This window comes from Stigmatopora nigra, chromosome 7 (genome assembly GCF_051989575.1).
Source record: "Stigmatopora nigra isolate UIUO_SnigA chromosome 7, RoL_Snig_1.1, whole genome shotgun sequence".
In the NCBI taxonomy this organism is placed as follows: Eukaryota; Metazoa; Chordata; class Actinopteri; order Syngnathiformes; family Syngnathidae; genus Stigmatopora; species Stigmatopora nigra.
Genome location: NC_135514.1, coordinates 12,713,793 through 12,738,751, shown reverse-complemented (window position 1 = coordinate 12,738,751; position 24,959 = coordinate 12,713,793). Strand labels below are relative to the sequence as shown.

General features: G+C 40.6%; 2 protein-coding genes across 2 annotated transcripts; both read left to right on the top strand.

Moving 5' to 3' along the window:
* The first annotated feature begins 760 nt into the window (after positions 1–760).
* On the top strand, positions 761–16,261 carry lmtk3 (lemur tyrosine kinase 3). The gene is made up of 16 exons (XM_077721495.1): positions 761–958; positions 3,481–3,614; positions 4,337–4,481; positions 4,604–4,677; positions 4,740–4,858; positions 4,933–5,020; positions 5,644–5,792; positions 5,858–5,942; positions 6,154–6,275; positions 6,356–6,505; positions 7,189–12,199; positions 12,283–12,425; positions 12,495–12,622; positions 13,791–14,125; positions 14,197–14,272; positions 15,186–16,261. Exons 1-16 carry the CDS (start codon positions 868–870, stop codon positions 15,302–15,304), a joined length of 6,969 nt encoding a protein of 2,322 aa, XP_077577621.1. The 5' UTR covers positions 761–867; the 3' UTR covers positions 15,305–16,261.
* Positions 16,262–16,467: 206 nt separating this feature from the next.
* prpf31 (PRP31 pre-mRNA processing factor 31 homolog (yeast)) lies at positions 16,468–24,800 on the top strand. The gene is made up of 14 exons (XM_077720751.1): positions 16,468–16,639; positions 17,111–17,329; positions 18,084–18,144; positions 18,223–18,306; positions 18,377–18,474; positions 19,480–19,586; positions 19,664–19,833; positions 19,903–20,060; positions 20,899–20,988; positions 21,064–21,191; positions 21,264–21,336; positions 21,405–21,533; positions 21,617–21,715; positions 24,547–24,800. Exons 2-14 carry the CDS (start codon positions 17,111–17,113, stop codon positions 24,658–24,660), a joined length of 1,530 nt encoding a protein of 509 aa, XP_077576877.1. The 5' UTR covers positions 16,468–16,639; the 3' UTR covers positions 24,661–24,800.
* Positions 24,801–24,959: the final 159 nt, after the last annotated feature.

Here is a 24,959-nt window from a genome sequence, read left to right as displayed (position 1 = left end):
ATAGTAAACTTTGTATTTTGGTAATTTTCCGATATTTTTTTAGATGATTTCTACTGCTTTTTGGGCTCTTTGACGGCTATAAATGTCCAGAATTTAAATAATAATAAAAAATATCCCAGAGCAAATATACATTTATTTAAGAATTTAAATAATAGTGAAAAAAATCCCAGTGCAAAATACACATTTATCTAAATTTCAGCCATGGGCTGCATGTTTGTACTTCAAAATGTAATATCAATAATACCAGTAAAACTGGATTGGACATCCATGACCGTCAATGGCAGTTAAACATGATTTCTCAATGCTTATAACCATATGAATGTATAAAACAAAATGCTGAAAATACCATTTCCTACATAATGAAGCACTCTGGCCCGCGGACCACAGTTTGGACACCCTTATGACGTTGGTGTTATGTTGTGGGCGTGTCCAATTTGACATGATATTTTCTTAAGCTATCCTACACAAGTATACTAATGTCCCGTTATTTACTATTATCACCTTACCATGCGGGCGTGACGTCACCAATGCTGTGAATATATTTCTGGGTGCTGGGGGGCGCACAAGAGGAGGAGGAGGTAGTGTGGGGGGTGTTTGACGATGGCTGGATGTTGTCATGTATGAGTAGCGCGAGGATGCACAATAGCCGGCCGAGACCACCGTGCTCAATTGCGGATTAGAAGAAGAAGAGTCAGTGAGGGAGGAGGAGGAGGAGTAGGGGGGCCATTTTATTATTGTCAAATCAAATCAAATCGACTGGAAGTAGGGGGGCGAGGTGGAGAAGGAGGAGGAGGGGGCGCAAGGAAGCAACGAGGCGAGCCGGCACCGGAGGACACCGATGCCGTTGTTGTTGTGGCGGCGGCGACGATGCGGCCCCACTGCTGGCTGATGCTGGCTCTGGCGGGGGTCATGTCGTACATCAGCCCGGAGAGAGCGCTCGGAGCCCCGCAGAGGGAAGGTGAGGTGACTCGGTCGGTCTGGAGGACGGGGCTCGGAGCTTCCTTCCAGACATAACGGGATGGTGGAGGAGGTGGTGGGGGTCGTCTTTATGATGCTTTATTATCAAGGATGATAATGACAATGATTATTGCAGCAGGAGAATGCTGCATGCATGCAGTGATGCAAATAAAAGGGGGCGCTATTCGTTATGGCATTTTTGGGCCTTACATCAATGGTATTCAAGCATTTTTTTTTAAATAATGACTTGGATTTAGACGCCTTTGAAGCCATGCTAGCTTCTATTTTGGTGGAATTGAACCCCCCTCCAACTCACGCCCCTTTTGTAGGATGTCACAGTCGTGTAATGTGAGCGAGTCTTTGTGTTGTTTTGATATGGGCCTGATGGTAAGACCCCCCCCCCCCCATTTTCTATAGGTTTTTCTCCTATTTGGGGGTGTCGTAGCTAACGTCAAATATGAAAATATGGTTATTTTCTTGCTATTTTTGATGGTGATTGCATTCAGTCTGAATAATGAAGGTGCGGGTGACTTTTTTTTTTACCCCCCCAACTCTGCAGGTCGTTGTCCACTTGGAGTCCAAAGTGTCCACCGAGGACGCAACAAGCGTCGCCAGTTTTGACGTGTCTCGTTTTTAGCATTTTTGGGGGTGATGCATGCATTTTTAAATGGATTTTGAAATTTACGTACATGTTTTTGACAGTGAGGTGACCTTGCCGGGGACTTGAATGGACAATGGTGCTGATTGGACAGTTTAAATTTAGGGGTTGGACTGCCATTGACAGGAATGGACGTCTGATTCTTTTGAAGGCCTCCAAGTCATGTTTGGTTCAGAAAATGAATGAATTATATACAAAATGTTAATTGATTCAATTTTCCAGGATGCTTATATGTATTTACCAGGGTCACGGGGGTGCTGGAGCATTTCTCAGACAACTTTTGGGGCAGGGATAGGACACCCCAATCAAAGGACAAGCAATCCTAGCTAAATGGCAAATTTGAGTGTTAGCCAGCTAGCCTAGCATACATGTTTTGGCTAAGTGGGAGTATACCCGAGTACCCAGAGAAAACCCATGCAAGCCTGGGGGGAATATGCAAATTCTGAGTGATGTGGTATTGAACCCACAACCCCAGAACTGTGAGGTCAATGTGTCAACCACTTGGCCACTGGGTTAGTAGAAGAAGAATTTAGTTATAATTTTAAAAAAAAAAGTTTTGACTTTAGTTTATTTTTTTGTCTTTTGGGTTGAATTAAAATATGAGTCGTTAAAATCAATACTGAAATCTAAAGAATAAGATTTTTGATTGCAAAAGGATCAATAGTCAATTATTTATTCATGTTTTTGTTTAATAGTAAAGGTCACCAGAAATGTGTTGTCATGGGCTTCATTTGATTAGCTACTATGTACTCTATTTTTGTACTATTTTTGCATTTTCCATGTTAACTCATCGGCTGCCATTGAAAAGAAGGTAAAAGTTAGTTTTTCCTTCTGATTATAGTATCAAAAATTCTATATTCGGATGTTGATATGGTGATAAAAGTAGCCGCACTCCCAAAAAAAGCAGCACCCCTATATTTTTCTGGGTTTTAAAACAAAAAAATCTTTAAAAACTTGCATTTATGAATATCCAAAGATTTGACACAAGCACATTACACTTATTTTATTCTATTCTCGACCATAATCCATATTTCCCACCCAAAAAAAGCTTGAAATCTAATCGGTAAAAACAAAAATATTTAAAAACCTTTGGGCAGATTAGCCAATAGTACACGGCAACAGCTCTGTGATTGGCCGGAAAAAAACAAACCACCAAACACACCATCCTTTACGAATTTGCCAGTGTTTTTTCCCAAGCCTTAACCCGAAGAACGTTTGTATACTTTTCCGACGGGGGGGTCTCCATATGTCAGGGTGTTTAACCATCCTGCCCCCCGCCCCTATTCTTTTCTACAGATGGTTCAGTCCCCACCATCGAGCAATTTGAGGTACAAATGTCCACGTTGCCCCTTTCCTTCTTTCTCTCTCTCTCACCTGAGTATTATAACCTTGACCCCTCCCCCTCCCCTCAATTAGCAACTCCAGCCCCGCCCCCCCCCTATCCCCTCAATTAGCAACTCCAAGCCCCGCCCCTTTTCCTTCCTTTGCTTTCTTAACTGTGAGTGGAATGCTGACACTTCCCCTCTCCTCGTGCTTTTTCTGTCCTTTAAACTGGAATGAGCCGGGCTGCTACTTTTCAAACTTCAAACTCTTGATTCCAGTTTGTTCTTTTTGTTGTTCAACCTTGGACTTTCTTTCCTGCTTTCCTACCTGATTAAAAAAATCCTCATTGGCGTTGGTTGACCTCAATTTTGGCGTGGTAGGACAACGCTCCAATGGCTATAATGTGGAAACGCGATTTCACATCTTTGTGTTTCCAGCAAGTCTCCTAAAAAAATAATAAAAAAAAATACTGATGCTTACAAAAGAGAATATGACCCAATTGAGTTTTGTTGTTGTGTTTTTGTTTTGTTTTTTTCACTCAGTTTCTCAGGGCAGGACGGCCTCGTTATCGCCTCCACCGTACGTGGTCATCCTCATCTCTTGCTCCGGGCTGGTCTCTTTTGTCCTTCTGCTTCTCACCTGCCTTTGCTGTAAAAGGGGAGGAGTCGGATTCAATGTAAGTAAACCCCACCTCTCAAAAATGCTAAAGCTAGTTGCCGTATTGTGCCAAAAACTACTTTCTGAATGCCGTTAGCCACACCCAATATGGCCACCAGCTCCGCACAATGGCCTTTAAAAAGGAGCCAGATTCAATGTACGCGCACCTCACCTCATCTCTCAGGAAAAATGCTAACATTAGCGATACATCATCGTAATGTGGTAAAAAGTTCTCCCCGAACGCCGGTTGCCACCCCCAATATGGCCGTCGATTCTGCACAATGCCCTTTAAAAAGGAGTCAGATTCAATGTAAACGCACCTCACATCTCAAAAATGTCAAAACTTGTTGTAAATCTAATATGCTTAAAAACTAGTTTCCGAACACTGGTTGCCACACCTAATATGGCCGTCGGTTCCGCACAATGGCTTTTGAAAAGGAGTTAGATTCAACATACGTGCACTTTACCTCTCAAAAACGCTAAAACTAGCAACGTGTCGTCGTAACGTGCTTAAAAGTCCTTCCCGAACGCCGGCTGCCACATCTAAGATGGCCGTCTGCTCCGCACAAAGCCCTTTAAAAAGAAGTCCGATTCAATGGACGAGTACCTCACCTCTCAAAAAAAGCTAAAACTAGCAAGACATCATAGTAATGTGCTAAAAACTACTTTCCGAACGGCGGTTGCCAGACTCAATATGGCCATAAATTATACCCAATATGGCATTATTTTTCTGTCTTGCAGGAATTTGACAATGCCGACGGGGAGGAGTGTTCCGGGGGTTCAAGCCCCATCCAGGAGGACAGCCTGTCGTCCTGCCCTTCTCTCCCGGAGGTCTACACCTTGCCCGTCAGGGAGAGGCCCAACTGCGCTACCTTGCACGGTGGAGGTAAAAAATTTAAAAAAGAAAATCTCTGGCCCCTGCCCGGCAACAGGCCAAAGGAGGGAGCCAATCAGATTCCAGAGTAGATATTTGAGAATGATGGACACCCTGGTCTTGTTTTTGCGCAGACTCCTCATCCCAGGGCTTCAAAAGGCACTCCTTGAACTACCTGCAGGAGATTGGAAATGGATGGTTCGGAAAAGTAAGCGCACACAAATAACATGTACAGATTATAGTCCGGGAATTACGCTCCGTTTCCTGCAGGTGATCCTGGCCGAGGTGCTGTGCGACTGCGGTTCCTCGCAAGTGGTGGTCAAGGAGTTACGTGTCAGTGCCGGTCCTCTGGAACAGAGAAAGTTCTTGGCTGAATCCGAGCCGTACAGGTCAGGAAAATATAGATTTCCCTTTTAATTAGACGTCATCTCCATTAACCAAATATGGACACTTTGATTGACAGGAGTCTGAAACATCCCAATATACTTCAATGTTTGGGCCAGTGCAATGAAAGCCTCCCTTATCTGCTGGTGATGGAATTCTGCCAGCTGGTAAGTACACTGTTACATTTATTATTATTTTATACATATACACTGTTTTCTTTATTTGCTTCTATATATGTATATGTGTATGTGTATATATGTATGTGTATATGTGTATGTGTATATGTGTGTATGTGCATATGTGTATATGTGTACTTCTATATATGTATATAATGTATATATGTATATAATGTATATATTTATATTTTTATATATGTATATAATGTATATATGTATATTTTTATATATGTATATAATGTATATATGTATACGTATATGTATATATGTATATATGTATATCTGTATATCTGTATATCTGTATATCTGTATATATGTATATATGTATATATGTATATATGTATATATGTATATATGTATATATGTATATATGTATATATGTATATATGTATATATGTATATATTTCTATATGTATATGTGTATACATGTATACGTGTATGTTTATACATGTATATGTGTTTGTGTATGTATGTGTATATGTATGTGTATATGTGTATATATTTTTTTCTATATATATATATATATATATTTTTTTTTTTAAACATATATATATATTTATTTTAAAAGAAATCTCTATATATATTTGCAAGTTGACTTTGCGTCTCCTCGGCAGGGCGACCTGAAGCGCTACCTTCGAGCCCAGCGTAAATCGGACGGGATGACGCCGGATCTCCCCAATCGGGACCTTTTGACCCTCCAGCGGATGGCTTTTGAGATCGCCTCGGGTCTGCTGCACCTTCACGACAACAACTACATTCACAGGTGGGCAATAGACAGATTCGGGCCAATGAAAATGCGGCTAACATGTCATATGTTGTTTTTTGTAGTGATCTGGCTTTAAGAAACTGCCTGCTGACCTCCGACCTCACTGTGAGGATAGGTGACTACGGCCTCTCCAATAATCATTATAAGGTATTTTTTTTTCTCATCAGTGCTACAATATGTTATAAATAATAAGACACCATGGGGGGATCACCAGGGTGGCATGAAGGGGCAACTGCCACCATAAAAAAAAATCAAAAAGTTTCTCTGAGTTGGATTATTTTGAGTGCGAAACTCCAATTTTCCACTACAGTGAATGCAACACGAGTTGACCTACAGTGTCATTTTTTTGTGCGTGCAGGAGGATTATTACCTAACTCCCGACAAGCTTTGGGTCCCTCTACGATGGATCGCTCCCGAGCTCCTGGAGGAGTACCGAGGATCCCTGATCGTCACCGACCAGACCAAGACCAGCAACGTGTGGTGCGTTTTCAGCCAAAAACCACCTTCAAAGTTACCCCTTTTCCAGCCCTGAATGGTCTCCTCTGGTCCTCTTTTTGCAGGTCCTTGGGGGTGGTGATCTGGGAACTCTTTGAGTTTGGATCTCAGCCTCATCGCCACCTCAGCGACGAGGAGGTCCTGACCTTTGTCATCCGGGAGCGGCAAATCACGTTGGCCCAGCCCAGACTCAAACTCTCGCACGCCGATTACTGGTCAGTGGCCCAGTCATGGGATTTTTTTTAATTATTAATATAATATTTAACCAGTCGTGGGATTTTTGATTTTTTTTTTTTTTAACCACTCATGGGATTTTTAAAAACAATTAATATTTGTTTTAACCAGTCATGGGATTTTTAAAATTTATTAATATTTTTTTTTAACCAGTCATGGGATTTTTAAAAATTATTAATATATTTTTTAACCATTCATGGGATTTTTAAAATTTATTAAAAAAATTTAACCAGTCATGGGATTTTTTAAAATTATTAATATTTTATTCAACTAGTCATGGTATTTCTAACAATCATTAATGTTTTTTTTTTTTTACCAGTTATGGGATTTAAAAAAATATTAATATATTTTTTGGGATTTTTTTAAATTATTAATATATTTTTTAACCATTCATGGGATTTTTTGAAATTATTTATATATTTTTAACCAGTCATGCGATTTTTATAAAATTATTAATATTTTTTTTAACCAGTCATAGGATTTTTAAAAATTATTAATATTGTTTTTAACCAGTCATGGGACTTTAAAAAAATTATATATTTTTTTTTAACCAGTCATGGGAATTTTAAAAATTATCAATATTTGTTTTAACCAGTCATGTGATTTTTAAAAATTATTAATATTTATTTAACCAAACTTGACTGAGCATTTCCCTCTCCCTCAGGTACGAGATCATGCAGTCCTGCTGGCTCCCTCCACAACAGCGCCCCTCAGCGGCCGAGGTCTTCCTCCTCCTCTCCTCCCTCCTAGCGGCCGAGCGAGGAATCACCGGTGACTCCGACCAAGACTCCGACTCCGACTCTGGCAGGCGACGACGAAACGAAAGCGAGGAGTCCTTCGAAAGACGCTGGGACTCGCTCCGCCCCCCAGCCTTCCGTGCGGCGGCCCACCGACGCCAGAGGGAGCGCCAACGCGCCGGCGAGGACCGCCACGGCTCCTCCTACCCACTACTGGAAACAGTTGGCCACCGGGGGGCGGCATCACATTCCTCATCCGAACTGGACGACATTCTAACCGTAACCGAAACCAGCAAAGGCTTAAACTTTGAATATTTTTGGGAGAAAGCCCACGCCCGCCGAGGCTATAAGCCCCTCCCCCCTGCCCAAGCCATCCCCTCATCCAACAACCATCACCGCCAATCCCTGGACACGCCCACAGTTGTCCCAGTCATCAGCGCACGTAGCCCCTCCCTCGCTAGCGAGTACTACATCCGATTGGAGGAGCACACCCCCAGAGACCAATCACCTAGCCTACAAGGGAAAACCCAACCCCACCGTCGATCGGACGCCGCCGCCGGTGGTCCGGGAGACGTTGAACTAGTAGAAATCCGTAGCGGCCTACTGGGAAAAGAACGAGCGCCCCACCCCCTCTCAGACAACGTCCGCACCGTACGATGTGGCGAGGTCAAGCTCCAAGTGGCGGACGCCGGCGTGGCCGAGTTTGGCCACGCCTCCAGCCGAGTTAGCGACTTCTCAGTGATCAATTTAGGGGATGACAACGACCAAAACTTGAGTCCAGAGCTAAAACCCTCATCCCATCCTCAAGCTCCCGTCCTCCCCCCAAAACCTCGTTCCTTGTCTTTCTCCTCGGCTAAGCCCCTCCCCTCACGCCCCCTCCCGGCCCCCCCACTGTCCTACCGAGGACTCCCCCATTACAGCGCCAGTGGCAAAATCCAAACCGACCCCCTTCAAATGAACAGCTGTCCACCTTCCAGTTACGGCCACTTGGGGCTCCACCGCGCCCGACACACCTTACCCCCCTCGCCGTCCCTCTCGCCCTCCCTCCCACCCTCCAGTCACCCCATTTACCCGGCAACACAGGGGTGTCCACCCCCCTTACCTCCCCACTTCAAACAAAGAACTCGACCCGGCTACCAACCGGATTCTTACCCCGGATACAGTCACCGGCGCGTTCGAGATCCGCCCTCCGACACCAGCGCCCCCTGCAGGAAAGACTTTGAGTCCCCCATGCGTAGGGTCAACCCCCTTCGCCCCATTTACCGTCACGTACCCCGACTCGGAAACGGCGGTAGACAGTCCCCGTCCAGTCCCACCTACTCGGACGAAGACGACTCTCCCTTGGCGTCACCCGGCGGTGGGATTTCCCAGGTCCCCGAACCTCACTCAGCCGGCCCCTTTTCCATGGGGATGAAGAGAACCCAGTCCCGTCTAGACACCATCTTGCCGGCTATTTGGAAGGAAGACGCAGACCGTATCGCCGCGGCCAAGAAATCGCCCATGCACTTATTTTTGACGGAAATTTCCACAACAACGGAAACAAACCAACCCAAGTCGGACCCTCCGTGCTCAGGTGGACATCGGGGGAAGACAGATGGTGAAACATCCCCCCATTTTGTGTTAACTGACCCAGGAATGCGCCATTGGCGGTCTCCAATCACGGAGCCTGTGGAAGACAAACCTGACAATGGCGTCGGAACGGAAAAGGAACCTGCAAGCCCATCGTTCCAGGGAGATCTTTTTCTGACGGAAATCAACGCCGACTCCCCCTCGGGCGTCAACGGAGGATCTGGAAACGATACGGTCAAATACCTCTACCCAGCAGGAGCAAGTCTACCAGCTGCTTCCTCATCCGCCGAAGCCGAGGACGGCCATTCGATGCCCATCCCGCAAGAAACCGAGATAGAATCACGGAAACCGGACGAAGAAATGACCAGAGAGGAGTTCCTCAAAGAGATCCAATCAGCAGAGACCTTCTTAACCGAAATCATATCCAGACAAAAGCCGCCCTCAAACAAAAAGGACGCCGATAGCTCCCCCACGCCGCTCTCCCCCGTGTACGAGTCCATCTGCATCGACCCCGACTCGGCTCAGACCATCCGCTTTCAATCGGAAAGCTCTACCGGCTCATCCGGTAGAGCCAAAGACGAAACCCCAACCGAAGCCATCTACGCACAAGTCACCAAACGCGCCAAAAAAACTGAAATCAAAGTAGCCAGCAGACCCGAGATCCCCATCCTCCACATAGGCTCGACTATCCAATCCGAGACCCCAGAACCCCACACGGGTGACGTCCCTTCCCTCAAAACCACCATGGAGACTACAGACGGACCCGCTCTACCTGCCAGGACGGAGGAACTCCATCTTTCTGAAGGTTCCCCTAAAAACCAGAACCAAGACTTCCCAGGTTGCAGCACCGAAACTTATTGTTCCCAAAATGGTCCGAAGATCCAGTTTGGTGAGGGAGGAGATCCTATAGCGGTTCTCGGTTCTGAAAACGATTCTTCTGATTGGGACCTGAATAGATGGCAATGTAGTGGTCCCCCAAACACCAAAATGGCGGACAACCATTCCCTGGATCACAAAGACAGCCATTCACAAAAAGGTGTAACCCAACTGGCTACAGCCCCGCCCACTCCGGACTGGGACTCCTCAAACGACGTGTTCCCGCCAACCCCAACCGACTCAGTCCTGTCCCCCATGACGTCCAGTTCGGCGGACTGTCTTACTCCCAGCGACTCCTGGACTGGATCGGGAGGCGGAGCTTGGCGGGCTCTCGGGAACGAAACACCTCATCGAGACTCCGCCTATTTCTCCGACAGCGACTGGGAAGGGGAGGGGCCCAACCGGAGGGGCGGAGACGGACTCCCCGGATCCAGACCCAGGGGGCCACTCACTGGGATCGAAGAAAAAACCGAAACGGAAGAAGAAGGTGAAGGGGAACACAAGAACTTTGCCAAGAACCGAATGCAGTTCTCTGAGAATGTGACATCGTGTCTTAATGTTGTCTCTCATCCAGAGGGCGCCAGAGAGTTCCCCAAGCAAAGCTTCCAATCAGGACTGAGAGATGATTCTGGCATTTTTCTGAACGGTCCAAAGTTAGTAGACGGTCTTCAAACCCAAGACCGCAATGACTTTATCGATACTTTGTTCTCTAAATTAGAAGATGCACCACTTAAGCGGTTTACGCAGGGTGACGGCTATCCGGCGGACCCTCAATCAAACATGGTTGCCATTTGCAGAAAAGATGGGACTATACACCCCCAGTACAGCAAAACTGAAAACAACCTTCTTCCTTTAACTATCTGTGGAAAAACAATTGGAGAATCAGAGTCCAAATCGTTAGCATTGCCCAATGTAGCTTTAGCTTCATTAGCGGAGGAAATATTTGACGACCCTGACATGAGAAACAAGTTCCCAGACCTAGATCCGCACCATTCTGACCAGAACCAGATCACCCTGACAGACTACAAGAACATCAGGACCGAATCCGAGCTAGCGCTAGTTAGCTCAAAGCTAATTCACGAAAAGTCTTCCCCAAGAGAAGCCCAGAATCGAACTGACGATGTCCTCGATGACTTGGATTCTGACAAGATGGCCGAATTACCCGTTTTACCGGATGAAAACGACCAATGGGCTTCTCCGGAGACGAAATGTCCGGGTAACGAGCCGAGGTTCGAATCCTTCCGAGCCGAAGAGTGGGAGGTAGCCGAGCGTCTGGTGGTGGGTCGGGAATTCTGGGAAATGGAGGGAAATGACCAACTAGCGGGAAGTCAACCTCACCCTGCCAAGTCGGTTGAATGGGAGGAGTCGGCGAATAACGAGAGGCGGGGTTTAACGGGAAGTCTTTTAGCGGAGCGAAAGACTGAAAAAGATGAAGAGGAGTTTGTTCTACAGGTGGAAAATCAAGAGAGTTTGGAGAAAATTGATAGATTTGAGGTGCCTGAGAATTTATCCACGGAGGTTGAAAACAATGAAATTCCTGATCCAGAAAATTCGGAGCTAAAGATGGACCCCAAGAGGGAGGAGCTTATTTTAGGCTCGGAGGAGAACCAAAATTTCAACACTTGGCCTCATTGTGAGCTCCAGAAAGACAAATCGTCCCTCAAACTTGATGAGGAAACTGCTTTGGTCAACTGTTTCTCTCATATTTTAGTTAGCGAACATGCTAACGTAGCCGTTAGCATCGCTAAAGCTCCACAGGAGAACTTCCCAGAGGAGGAAAACCTGGATTTCACTATAGAAAGACAAAGTTCCAGTCCTAAAGAGTTCTCTACAGAAGCTAGTGCTAGCATAGCGACTTTAAAAGAGGACTTTAGAGACGTAGCAGATCCCCCAGAAGACAATTTTAGCTCAGTGGACTTCCCAAGTCCTCCTCAAAGTATTGACTTGGACGTCCAAGATGAGAAACTGGAAAGTTTTGAGGATTCTTTCCCAAGTCCTCCGCCATGTATTTCAGAAACAGAGGCATTCGGCGCCATCAAAGTCGACTTTACAGAGACGGAATCTCCCAAAACGGACTTAAGTAGCGTCTCATTGGAGACAGAAGTCCAAGAAGACGCCACCCCAATGAATATCCTTCCCGAATTATTAATTTCTGAATGGAAAGACATGCATGAAGAAGCCCTGGAAGACTTTGAAAAACTGGAACAACTTTGTCGTATATCTGGGGACGAGGAAGAGACATTGGGGGACGTTTTCTTGGAGAACCTGGACCTCTTGGAGTCCCTCAAAAAGACATCTGATCCAAAGGGTGCTGATTCAAGCATTTCGGGAGAAGAGACCAGTCATTTCCAAAGTCCTGATGGATCCTGTGATCTGATAGAGTCCTCAGATGTGGACCCAGATGTCCATTCGCAGTCTACAGGACAAACTACCGATGTTAAGGACCAGAAATGTCTTTCCAAGATGACTACAGAGAATGGCCTGATGATGCAGGTCAGAAACCATGTTTCTACCAAAAAGAAACTCTTCAGTTTGTCTTCATTTTACCGTCTTAAGTCTGTTTTTGTCCTCTTCAGGTATGCGAGGAACGACTACAGTTCTCCTTAAGCGAAAATGTCAAAACAAACGTCCTATGGGGGACAACAGTCAAGGACGCCGCCACAATTCGGCCCTGGGGGGAAACAATGACCGACATGCCCGCCACTGTGGAAGAACAAAGGTAATAAAAACGGATGATTGGATCTCATTTCACGTCCTGAGAACTAAACGAGTCTTGTTTTTTTTGTAGTCCAACAGAGGACGAAACTATTTCGGACCAACGACCTGATACGGAAGGTGAAGAAAGTGAGACGTTGACTGTGATTGAACGAGCAGAGGTTACCACGTTGCAGTCATCGGCTAACCAGGCTATTAAAGGTTAGTTCGTTTTGTTCTTTGATTGACAGCTAATTGTGGGATATGGAATGTATTTGTTTTGATTTTTAGGGTTCTTAGCTTTAGGAATTAGAATAGAATTTTACACAGTCGCTGCCTTGTGGAATCGTACAGTAATAACATACCGTATTTTCACGACTATAAGGCGCACCGCATTATAAGGCGCACCCTCAATGTATGACATTTTTTCCATATATAAGGCGCACTGTATTATAAGGCGCATTGTCTATTTTGGAGAAAATTTAAGACTTTTAAGTGCGCCTTATAGTCGTGAAAATACGGTAGTTGCTATTGACTTCCAGGTATGAAGCAACCACTCACTACTTTACAGTCACCTCTAGAGTCGGCCATTGTTGATGTTTTGGATTTTTTTGTATAAAATCTTGCAGTGGGGGAGGAGCTATATGATGGAAGATTTTGTAAACTAAGATGGCATCTGCATATTTAACAGTATTGTTTCTGTTCAGGCGTTTTTGTTTTTTTAATATCCGACAGTGGTGGTTTTTCGTTTTTGGTTTTCTGTTTTTTCCATATATAAGGCGCACTGGATTATAAGGCGCACCGTCTATTTTGGAGAAAATTTAAGACTTTTATGTGCGCCTTATAGTCGTGAAAATACGGTATATAGTAGAGGTAGGGAATCTGTGGCTCGAGAGCCATATGTGGCTCTTTTAATGGGTTTATATGGCTTTCTGCCTTTTTAAATCATAATTTTTCTTTATTAGATTCTTCTACATGTATTCTCTCATTGATACTCATTGATTAGCAACAGGGAAATAATGTTTTCAAAATAATAATAACAGTTTTGAGTTGGCATGTTCTCCCTGGGCTTGTGTGGGTTTTCTCTGGGTACTCCACTTTCCTCCTAGATTCCAAATATGACCATGCTAAGCTAGCTGGCTAACTAAATTGCTCCTAGCTATGATTGGTTGTCTTTTGTCTCCTTGTGCCTTGTTATTGGCTGGTCACCAATTCGGCGTGTCCTCTGCTTGGTGCCTGCAGTTCGCTGGGATAGGCTCCAGCACCCCCTGCGAACCTTGTGAGGATATGCAGTTAAAAAAATGAATGAATGTATGAATGAATATTCATATATTTACCTGCAACAAAAAAGTATATATATATATATATATTTTTTTTTTTTGTCTGTTAGCAAAAGTAGCCCGTCTATCTTTAGCCCTGCCCCCTTTGGCTTTGACTCTGCCCCTCACCCCAACCGGCAAAGGGGGGCTCGGGGACGGCGCCATCGGCAATCGGATCGGCAGGAGGAGGGGCTTACTTACGCCGAGCGATCCCGAGGAGGACGAAGAAGACGAGGCGGAGGACGAGAGTCGGCGGAGGGTGATTGTGGTCACCGAGACGGATGTGGACAAACGAGTGGGTCTGAGGAGTTTGCTCAAGTCGCCCAAGGAGCCGCTGGACAGTGCTAGAGACAGGGGGAGAAACGTGTCCTTTTTTGATGATGTCACCATTTATCTCTTTGATCAGGTATGTGGTCCAGGTGACCGTTTGTAGATGTTGGTCTTTGAACCAGCTGTGTGTGTTTTTTTTTTTTCTAGGAAACTCCAACCAATGCGCTGAGTTCGGCCACGCCCACCGCTCCAGCTGCGTTTGCTGTCAAAAACACGCTACATGGTGAGCTAAAGATCTGTTTTTTTAACTGTCATTATACATAATAAGCTTCACCACAAAGTTAAAAAAAATAAGTCATGAATACATAAGTAATGAATAATAAATAGGTACTCACAAGTAATCAACAACATACAAATAACAACAAACAAACACACTGTCAGATAAATAATTAATAAATCATAAATATTTAAATAGTCAACAGAATCAATGTGGGAGTGCACAAATAACAACAAAAATAAATCAATACATAATAATAATACACAAACAATCAATAAATAATAATAAACTAGTAGTGTTAGTAGTAGTAGTAGTAGTGTTAGTAGTAGTAGTAGTAGTGTTAGTAGTAGTAGTAGTGTTAGAAGTAGTAGTAGTAGTAGTAGTAGTAGTAGTGTTAGTAGTAGTAGTGTTAGTAGTAGTAGTGTTAGTAGTAGTAGTGTTAGTAGTAGTAGTGTTAGTAGTAGTAGTAGTGTTAGTAGTAGTAGTAGTGTTAGTAGTAGTAGTAGTGTTAGTAGTAGTAGTAGTAGTGTTAGTAGTAGTAGTAGTAGTGTTAGTAGTAGTAGTAGTGTTAGTAGTAGTAGTAGGGGTAGTAGGAGTAGTAGTAGGAGTAGTAGTAGGAGTAGTAGTAGGAGTAGTAGCAGGAGTAGTAGTAGTAGTAGTAATAATAATAATACATTAATTATCAATCAATAATAATAATGAATAAATAATCAATAAATAAGTAATGAATAAGTAGTCAACACAATAAGTAGTAGTCAACATAGACATTTAAATACATGTGTTAATTAAAGCCATCTAATTTTTCAAGCAATATTCCCATGCACATATTCTTTATCCTCTGCCAAAAAAAAAACATTTCGCTCATTGATTAATTACATCCAAGTTAGAAGGTGAAATGTTGTCTTTTGCTGTGGAGCAGGTCCCGGCAACAAAAGCAAAGACTCCAAGCGCAAAGAGGGAAAGGTCCCCGTGGGAGGAGCCAACTCCATGACATCCCGCTTCACCGTCAGTCCCGCCAAGGACCCCCACGTGGCGTGACGAACGCTGGGAGACTCCAGCGAGCACAGAGGCTATTTTTCTACCCGGGTTAAGGCTTGACGCAACACTGGAAAAGAGAATCCAGTTTTGACCAGCGACACTGTTTATTTCAGAGTTTCATTCCACCATCTTTGGAAGGAGGAAAAAAAGCTCAAAAGCTAAAGTTGTTTCTTTGCTTTTTTGTTTGGATTAGGATTTATTTATGTATTTATTTATTTATTATGATATTTTTTAGGCTCTTCATTCCAAGCCTGACTTCACATATGCTTTTTTTTCATTGAAGACTGACATTTGTACAAAAAAACATCGTTATACAAAGGGAATAAGATATCATTTTAAAGATGATTACTTTTAGATGTCTTAAAATGCATGAAAAATTCAATACACATTTTTTTTGTTGATTTTTGAGTTCCCGATAGCGCTTTTTTTGCTTAGCCAACGGCTATGCACTTCTTTATGCACTAAATCTCATTCTTTTGATGCTATTAGCATAAAATAACTTATTATTTAGGACAGGATCTGCATCTAGGTTAAATTTCTCGAAGATGGACTTATAATAAAAAAGCAAAATATTTTTTAAGACGTCTTAATTGCGCCAAAAAAAGTATTTTGTATCATTTTTTTTCTTGCTGATGTATTCCAATCTGTATGATAGTTTCCCGTCTTTGTATGTTTAGCAGTGTCGTCATTTTTTTTTTGAGACAGTCAGCGTAGCTTAGCATGAAAAACTGGAAAAAAACAAGCTTTTCATCAGTCAATAGCTTTATTTTTTATTGTGTGTATAAGATATTTGATTTTTTTTAAATTAAATGCAGTCCATCATGCAGTCAAAGTCCAAATAGTTTGTTTAGTCTGTTTAAGTGTCGGTTTAAAACCTGTATTGTTTTAAAGAATTGTTTTCAAGGGATAATGTAAAAAATAAAGGGGAAAATAAAAAGTACAAAATGTGGACTTCCATTAGAATGCTGTATTTACATGCGTCAATTCCTTTTTTAAAATTTTCATTTAACACTTTTACTTAAATTAATTAAATGTCCTTCTTGAAAAAATACTTTTTAGAAATAGTTTTAATTCAGTTAGAATTTTTAATAATGATTAAAAAAAGTCTAACGATATAACGTTAAAAAAAATCCAATCTGACTGCTTTTCCCATGAAGCCCTTCGGCTCTAGTGACGACATCACAACGCGACAAGCGCCATTGCACGCCGTCGTTCTGCTATTTAAAACTAAAACAGGCATATCGAAGCATTTCGTGGGCCATTTAAAGTGTTCAAATCCCACGAACCTATTTTACGTCCTTTTAATATTATTTTCCAGGAGTTTGAATATTCAAGGTAAGTTTTTGTTCTATTTAGAGAGTTAATTATCTTTCGCCGGTACGTCTTGCTAACGTTTGCTATCTTGTAAATGAAAAATGAGGTAGTAGCTTCGCACTTAAGTGTATAACATGTGACTTTTATTTCTGTTTACTACACTCTTCTATGTATTTTTTCTTGTTTTTTTTATTTCTGGTCCTTCGCTTGCTGTTGAACGGAATGTTTATTTCAATATAAAGTAAATCCTCCTATCACAAGAATGGCAACCCATATTGAACACTGCGACGTTGTTGTACATTGAGTATTCTTTTTACATGTAGGTATACAACTTAAATTGTTTTTCAGACTCTATTCATGCTCTGAATAATAATTCTATAATCATTTGTGGTATCATTAGACAACTACAGAGACTAGAATAGTTAGTGAAAGGCATGAATGGTGGAAAATCCCATTTTTGGTGTTCATGAGCTGTTGTTTTGGGGTTTGCAGATGTCTCTAGCAGACGAACTCCTGGCGGACTTGGAGGAGGCGGGCGACGAGGGCGATGACGGATTGTACCCGGAAGGTGAAGAAGGGGAGAGCGATGGCGATGCCGAGCAGGAGAGAAACGATGGCGGTGGCCTGGAAGACATCCCTGAGGAAATGGAAGTGGACTACAGTAAAGCGGACAGTGTTGCAGCTATTGCCAAACTACGCAATAGCAAACAGGTGAGTTTTTGGTACACTTGCCGCATTTTTTTCGGAATATAAGTCGCACCCGAGTATAAGACGTACTACGTAAAAAGTGCAAAATGAAGAGGAATAATAAATATGTCGCATGGGAGTAAAAGTTGCATTTTTTTGTTTGGGAATAGTAAGAAAATGGAGAACAATGGGCTAAATAGCCATCTGTTAATGTAAAAACAATTCAGATAACTATAACAAAAAAGAACATAAGCTGTCAGGGTTTGGACAAAAATGTCTTTTGCGGACTACTAAATCACAATTTTTTTCTTCACTTTTTTGACCTGCGACCAATCAAGTGTGACTTATATTTTTTGATATATTGTTTTGGTTTCTAACCGCCAAAATCCTGTTGTGTTGTTTTTTTGGCTCTAGTTTTCCGCAAAAACTGTAAATGTTACTTTACCGAGTACCTATTTAGCCTCAATGCAACTTATTTTCCGAAAAAATATTATAATATATGAGTATTAGTCGCCAAATTGTGAAAAAAAATTTACTTATAGTTCAGAAAATTTTGTCTAACCACCAAAAAAGCCTGTTATGTTGTTTTTTAGACTATAGTTATCCGCAAAAACTGTAAATGTTACTATAATAAGTACCTATTTAGCCTCAATGCAACTTATATTCCCCAAAAAATATTATAATATGAGTATTAGTCGCCAAACTGTGAAAAAAATGTTACTTATAGTTCAGAAAATAATGTGATTTTACATTTATTAATGATGCTGTTGGGTTAAAGTTTTCAGATATCATGGAGAAGATTGCAGTATATGTCGGAAATCAACGCAAGCTCTCAGACGGTAAGCTAAAAGTCTTTATTTTTTGTTTTTTTTACATAAAAAACTAAGCAATACTGTTTTTTAATATTTGTTTTTTAGTGTCAGGCCCCGTGGAGGCCGACCCAGAATACAAGCTCATCGTGGCAGCCAACAACCTGACCGTTGAAATTGACAATGAACTCAGTAAGTGTCTGCTTGTTCACCATTTTTTTCATTATAATAATAATTTTTAATAAACAATCTTTGCTTGTAGATATCATTCACAAGTTCACCCGCGACAAATACTCCAAAAGATTCCCGGAGCTGGAATCTCTCGTGCCAGATTCTTTGGACTACATTCGTACGGTCAAGGTTAGAAGTTTGTTTTTATTACAAAAATTATCATCACAATTAAACACAAAAAAAATCATTCTATCGATAATTATCATGATAACATTACATCTTTTTTGTTTCAAATTTGAAACTTCAAACTTCTGAAAAGAAGTAAATGACTTTCCTCTTTATTCAAATATGAAAGTAACTGTTACCTTACTTTATAAGAAAATAGAATATGACAAATGGTAAATTAAAAACTAAGTAAAAAGAAAACGCAAGGCATCTGCATCTCATAATCGCGAAATTTTGGCCGTATTATTGTCCCTTTGTGCTCGTGCTCCGTGTTAGCCTCTATTGCTAACATGCTAAAAACATGCATCTTCATCATCCTCTTCTAAGTGTTGATCTGGAATTAGCGTTCATATCACAACAGCGCCCCATTCTCCGTGGTGGTCATTAGGTGTAATTGCAGTTCAAAAAGATCAGATTTTTGTTTTTTAATATTATCGTTGACAATATTATTGTTGACAAATAATGGTCTGGAACCAGCTTTCATTTTACAACAGCGCCCCCATTCTCCGTGATGGTCGAGTGGTGTAATTGCAGTTTAAAATGATCAAAATTTTCTCAGTTTTTTTTAATATTATCGTTGACAAATAATGGTCTGGAACTAGCGTTCATCTCGCAACAGCGCCCTCTTTCTTTGTGGTGGTCATTTGGTGTAATTGCAGTTTTAAATGATCACATTTTTATCAACATTTTTTAATATTATCATTGACAAAAATAATTATCTGGAACCAGCGTTCATCTCGCAACAGCGCCCCCATTCTCCGTGATGGTCAAGTGGTGTAATTGCATTTTAAATGATCAAATTTTTATCAACGTTTTTTAATATTATTGACAAAAATAATTATCTGGAACCAGCGTTCATCTTGCAACAGCGCCCCTTCTCCGTGGTGGTCAAGTGGTGTAATTGCAGTTTAAAATCATCAAATTTTTATCAACGTTTTTTAATATTATCGTTTTATTGCCGTCCCCCAGGAGCTTGGGAACAACCTGGAAAAGTGCAAAAACAACGAAACCTTGCAGCAGATCCTCACCAACGCCACCATCATGGTCGTCAGCGTCACAGCCTCCACCACACAGGGGTGAGCATATTCGACAAATTAGCCTTAGCGAGCTAGCCTTAGCCGCAGATTAACGATAACTCCCGGCCTCTACACAGCTCGCTCCTCAACGAACTAGAGCTGAAGCAGCTGGAGGAGTCATGTGACATGGCCCTGGAGCTCAACCAATCCAAGCACGGCATTTATGAGTACGTGGAGTCCAGGATGTCCTTCATCGCCCCCAACTTGTCCATCATCGTCGGGGCGTCCACAGCCGCTAAGCTCATGGGTGAGTGTCTATATTGGTGAGGTGTGGCGCCCCTGAGGCTGAAACGTCGCCCCCTATCTGCTCTTCCAGGTATTGCAGGAGGGTTGACCAACCTGGCTAAGATGCCCGCCTGCAACTTGATGCTGTTGGGAGCTCAGAGGAGAACTTTATCGGGTTTTAGTAGCACTTCTTTGCTCCCCCATACTGGGTTCATCTACCATTGCGATGTGGTGCAGACACTGCCGCCTGTAAGTATCCGGCACCCCCGTTTTTGGCTTTGGAAATAGCCCAAGTTGAGGAAAAAGTGGTAAAAAGTGCAGTTCTAAATTGAAGTCCAGATTTTTAATGATAAGATCTCGGTTTTTATGATATCTGAAAATATCACAGTGCTTATGTTGATTTTGGGGTTTAAAAATCACCCAAACAGTTGAGTCAACTACTCATTTTGTTCAAAATGAAGCATTTAAAAAAAGATCTCGGTTTTCTTCAAAAACTGACATATGAGACTGTCACAATGCTTATTTTGATTTTAGCCTTTAAAAACCCCAAAAAAGTTGAGTCAGCGGCAACCGACTAATTTTTTTTGGAGCGCTGAAATTCAAAAGTGAAGTAAAAAATTTAAAAGATGATCTTGGTTTTCTTCAAAAACTCTGACATCTGAAAATATCACAATGCTTATGTCGATTTTGGTATTTAAAAACAAACCAAAAAGTTGATTCAGTGGCTACTAACTAATTTTTTGATGCACAGAAGTTCAAAAGTGTAGTAAAACATTTTAATGATAAGATCTTAATTTTCTTCAAAAACTACAAAATCTGAAAATTTCAGTTTGTCGATTTTGGTATTTAAAACCCCCTAAAAAAATTTGATTCACCGGTTACCGACTCATTTTTTGAGGCGCAGAACCTCAAAAGTGAAGAAAAAAAAATTGATAAATTCTCGATTTTCATCAAAAAACCTCTGAAAATACATCTCTTCCCAATTTTCATAATTAAAACCCCCCAAAAATGAAGCCACAGATATCACCCAAATCTTATTTTTTCACAGCCACACACATTTATTGATTTATTTATTTATTTTTTACAGGATCTACGTAGGAAGGCGGCCCGACTGGTCTCTGCCAAGTGCGCATTGGCCGCCAGAGTGGACAGTTTTCACGAAAGCTCTGACGGGAAGGTAATCTTTTTATTCAAACTAAAAAAAACCTCATTTTTGTACGTCGTTTTGCCGCATTATTTAACTCTTTTGCAGGTGGGTTACGAACTCAAAGAAGAAATCGAGAGGAAGTTTGACAAATGGCAGGAAGCCGCTCCCGTCAAGCAGGTCAAACCTTTACCCGCCCCCTTGGACGGCCAGCGTAAGAAAAGAGGCGGCAGGAGGTACTGCATCTTCACCCCCCCCTCGCTAAACTCGTAAAAATACACGACATTTCACTCCTCCCTTCCGCCAAGGTACCGAAAAATGAAGGAACGTTTGGGCCTGACGGAAATCCGCAAGCACGCCAACAGAATGACGTTCGCCGAGGTTTGTGGGGCGCCGTGGCACGGGTTTGACTTTGCTTCCGTTTTGGAGCTGGGATTTCCGTGTGGTAGATTGAAGACGACGCCTACCAGGAGGATTTGGGCTTCAGTTTGGGTCAGCTGGGCAAAAGTGGAAGTGGGCGGGTCAGGCAGGCGCAGGTTAATGATTCCACCAAGGCTAGAATCTCCAAATCTCTTCAGGTAAGGAAGGCAACAATGTTTATGGATAGTTTGTGTTGAGGAATGTTTGAATGGTGTTTGTTTTTTGGTTGTTTTTTTTTTAGAGGACGTTGCAGAAGCAGAGCATGACGTATGGCGGAAAGTCTACCGTGAGAGATCGCTCGTCCGGGACCAGCTCCAGTGTGGCCTTTACGCCTCTTCAGGTGAATAATATTTGCATTTTTTTCCCACCAAAAAAGTTCTCACATTTATACAGTTCCTAAAAAATGACATAGTATAGTAAGGCTTTATTTTTGGTCAAAACGACATAGTATAGTAAGGCTTTATTTTTGCTATAAACGACGCCTTACTATACTATGTCATTTTGTACAAAAATGAGGCTTTATTTTGGGTCAAAATGACATTGTATAGTAAGGCTTTATTTCCTTAAAAAAACGACATGGTATAGTAAGGCTTTATTTTTGGTCAAAACGACATAGTATAGTGAGGCTTTATTTTTGGTAAAAACGACATAGTATAGTAAGGCTTTTTCTTCCTTAAAAAACGACATAGTATAGTAAGGCTTTATTTTTGGTCAAAATGACATAGTATAGTAAGGCTTTTTTGTGAAAAACGACATAGTATAGTAAGGCTTTTTTGTAAAAAAAAAAAAACAACATAGTATAGTAAGGCTTTTTTTGTAAAAAACGACATAGTATAGTAAGGCTTTTTTTGTAAAAAACGACATAGTATAGTAAGGCCTTTTTTTTTGCTAAAAACGACATAGTATAGTTAGGCTTTTTTTTGCTAAAAACGACATAGTATAGTAAGGCTTTTTTTTGCTAAAAACGACATAGTATAGTGAGGCTTTATTTTTGGTAAAAACGACATAGTATAGTAAGGCTTTTTCTTCCTTAAAAAACGACATAGTATAGTAAGGCTTTATTTTTGGTCAAAATGACATAGTATAGTAAGGCTTTTTTTGTGAAAAACGACATAGTATAGTAAGGCTTTTTTGTAAAAAAAAAAACAACATAGTATAGTAAGGCTTTTTTTGTAAAAAACGACATAGTATAGTAAGGCTTTTTTTGTAAAAAACGACATAGTATAGTAAGGCTTTTTTTTGTAAAAAACGACATAGTATAGTAAGGCTTTTTTTTGGTAAAAAAAACGACATAGTATAGTAAGGCTTTATTTTTGCTAAAAACAAAATAGTATAGTAAGGCTTTATTTTTGGTCAAAACGACATAGTATAGTAAGGCTTTATTTTTGCTAAAAACAAAATAGTATAGTAAGGCTTTATTTTTGGTCAAAACGACATAGTATAGTAAGGCTTTTTTTTGTAAAAAACGACATAGTATAGTAAGGCTTTTTTTTGGTAAAAAAAACGACATAGTATAGTAAGGCTTTATTTTTGCTAAAAACAAAATAGTATAGTAAGGCTTTATTTTTGGTCAAAACGACATAGTATAGTAAGGCTTTTTTTTGTAAAAAACGACATAGTATAGTTAGGCTTTTTTTTGCTAAATACGACATAGTATAGTAAGGCTTTTTTTTTGCTAAAAACGACATAGAATAGTAAGGCTTTATTTTTGGTCAAAACGACATAGTATAGTAAGGCTTTTTTTTGTAAAAAACGACATAGTATAGTAAGGCTTTTTTTTGTAAAAAACGACATAGTATAGTAAGGCTTTTTTTTGGTAAAAAAAACGACAAAGTATAGTAAGGCTTTATTTTTGCTAAAAACAAAATAGTATAGTAAGGCTTTATTTTTGGTCAAAACGACATAGTATAGTAAGGCTTTTTTTTGTAAAAAACGACATAGTATAGTAAGGCTTTTTTTTGGTAAAAAAAACGACATAGTATAGTAAGGCTTTTTTTTTGCTAAAAACGACATAGTATAGTAAGGCTTTATTTTTGGTCAAAACGACATAGTATAGTAAGGCTTTTTTTTGTAAAAAACGACATAGTATAGTAAGGCTTTTTTTTTGTAAAAAAACGACATAGTATAGTAAGGCTTTTTTTTTGTAAAAAACGACATAGTATAGTAAGGCTTTTTTTGTAAAAAAAACGACATAGTATAGTAAGGCTTTATTTTTGCTAAAAACGACATAGTATAGTAAGGCTTTTTTTTTTGCTAAAAACGACATAGTATAGTAAGGCTTTTTTTGTAAAAAAAAAACGACATAGTATAGTAAGGCTTTATTTTTGGTCAAAACGACATAGTATAGTAAGGCTTTATTTTTGTACAAAATGACATAGTATAGTAAGGCTTTTTTGTAAAAAAAACGACATAGTATAGTAAGGCTTTTTTTGTAAAAAAACGACATAGTATAGTAAGGCTTTTTTTGTAAAAAAAAAAAAAAAACGACATAGTATAGTAAGGCTTTTTTTGTAAAAAAAAAAAAAAACGACATAGTATAGTAAGGCTTTTTTTTTGTAAAAAAACGACATAGTATAGTAAGGCTTTTTTGTAAAAAAAAAAAAAAAACGACATACTATAGTAAGGCTTTTTTTGTAAAAAAAAAAAAACGACATACTATAGTAAGGCTTTTTTTGTAAAAAAAAAAACGACATAGTATAGTAAGGCTTTTTTGTAAAAAACGACATAGTATAGTAAGGCTTTATTTTTGCTAAAAACGACATAGTATAGTAAGGCTTTTTTTTGTAAAAAAAAAAAAACGACATAGTATAGTAAGGCTTTTTTTGTAAAAAACGACATAGTATAGTAAGGCTTTTTATTTGTAAAAAAAAAAAACGACATACTATAGTAAGGCTTTTTTTGTAAAAAAAAAACGACATAGTATAGTAAGGCTTTTTTGTAAAAAACGACATAGTATAGTAAGGCTTTATTTTTGGTCAAAACGACATAGTATAGTAAGGCTTTTTTTTGTAAAAAAAAAACGACATAGTATAGTAAGGCTTTTTTTTTGTAAAAAAACAACATAGTATAGTAAGGCTTTTTTGTAAAAAAAACGACATAGTATAGTAAGGCTTTTTTTTTGTAAAAAACGACATAGTATAGTAAGGCTTTTTTGTACTTTCTGTTTGCCAGGGTCTGGAGATCGTCAACCCACAGGCCGCGGAGAAAAAAGTGGCCGAAGCCAACCAAAAGTATTTCTCCAATATGGCGGAATTCCTCAAAGTCAAGAAGGAAGTCAAAAAGTGATATCTTTCTTCTTATTATTATTTGTATCGCTTAATTTTCATAGCCCAATGAAACACACCAATCTTGAATCTTAAATGTATAATGTACACAATTTTCTTTTTTGTGCCTACTGTAAAATAAACTGTACTAACCTAAATTCATTCATCTTCCAAACCGCCGATTCTTGAAAGGGTCGCGGGGGTTGCTGGAGCCGTACCCAGCTATCTCTTGATGAACACAGCGAGACGACAATCAGCGGGAATCGAGCTCACACCTCTTCGCTCCAGTCAGGCAAGTAAACCACTACACCAAGACGTAAT

What these genes read in the sequence shown, in the direction of transcription:
- lmtk3 (XM_077721495.1), top strand. Translation starts at nt 868, where the DNA reads ATGCGGCCCCACTGCTGGCTGATGCTGGCTCTGGCGGGGGTCATGTCG. An exon ending in TCTCCAATAATCATTATAAG is followed by an intron (nt 5,943 to 6,153) that starts GTATTTTTTTTT and finishes TTGTGCGTGCAG; the next exon opens with GAGGATTATTACCTAACTCC. An exon ending in CCATTTATCTCTTTGATCAG is followed by an intron (nt 14,126 to 14,196) that starts GTATGTGGTCCA and finishes TTTTTTTTCTAG; the next exon opens with GAAACTCCAACCAATGCGCT.
- prpf31 (XM_077720751.1), top strand. Translation starts at nt 17,111, where the DNA reads ATGTCTCTAGCAGACGAACTCCTGGCGGACTTGGAGGAGGCGGGCGAC. An exon ending in ACTACATTCGTACGGTCAAG is followed by an intron (nt 18,475 to 19,479) that starts GTTAGAAGTTTG and finishes GCCGTCCCCCAG; the next exon opens with GAGCTTGGGAACAACCTGGA. An exon ending in ACGAAAGCTCTGACGGGAAG is followed by an intron (nt 20,989 to 21,063) that starts GTAATCTTTTTA and finishes ACTCTTTTGCAG; the next exon opens with GTGGGTTACGAACTCAAAGA.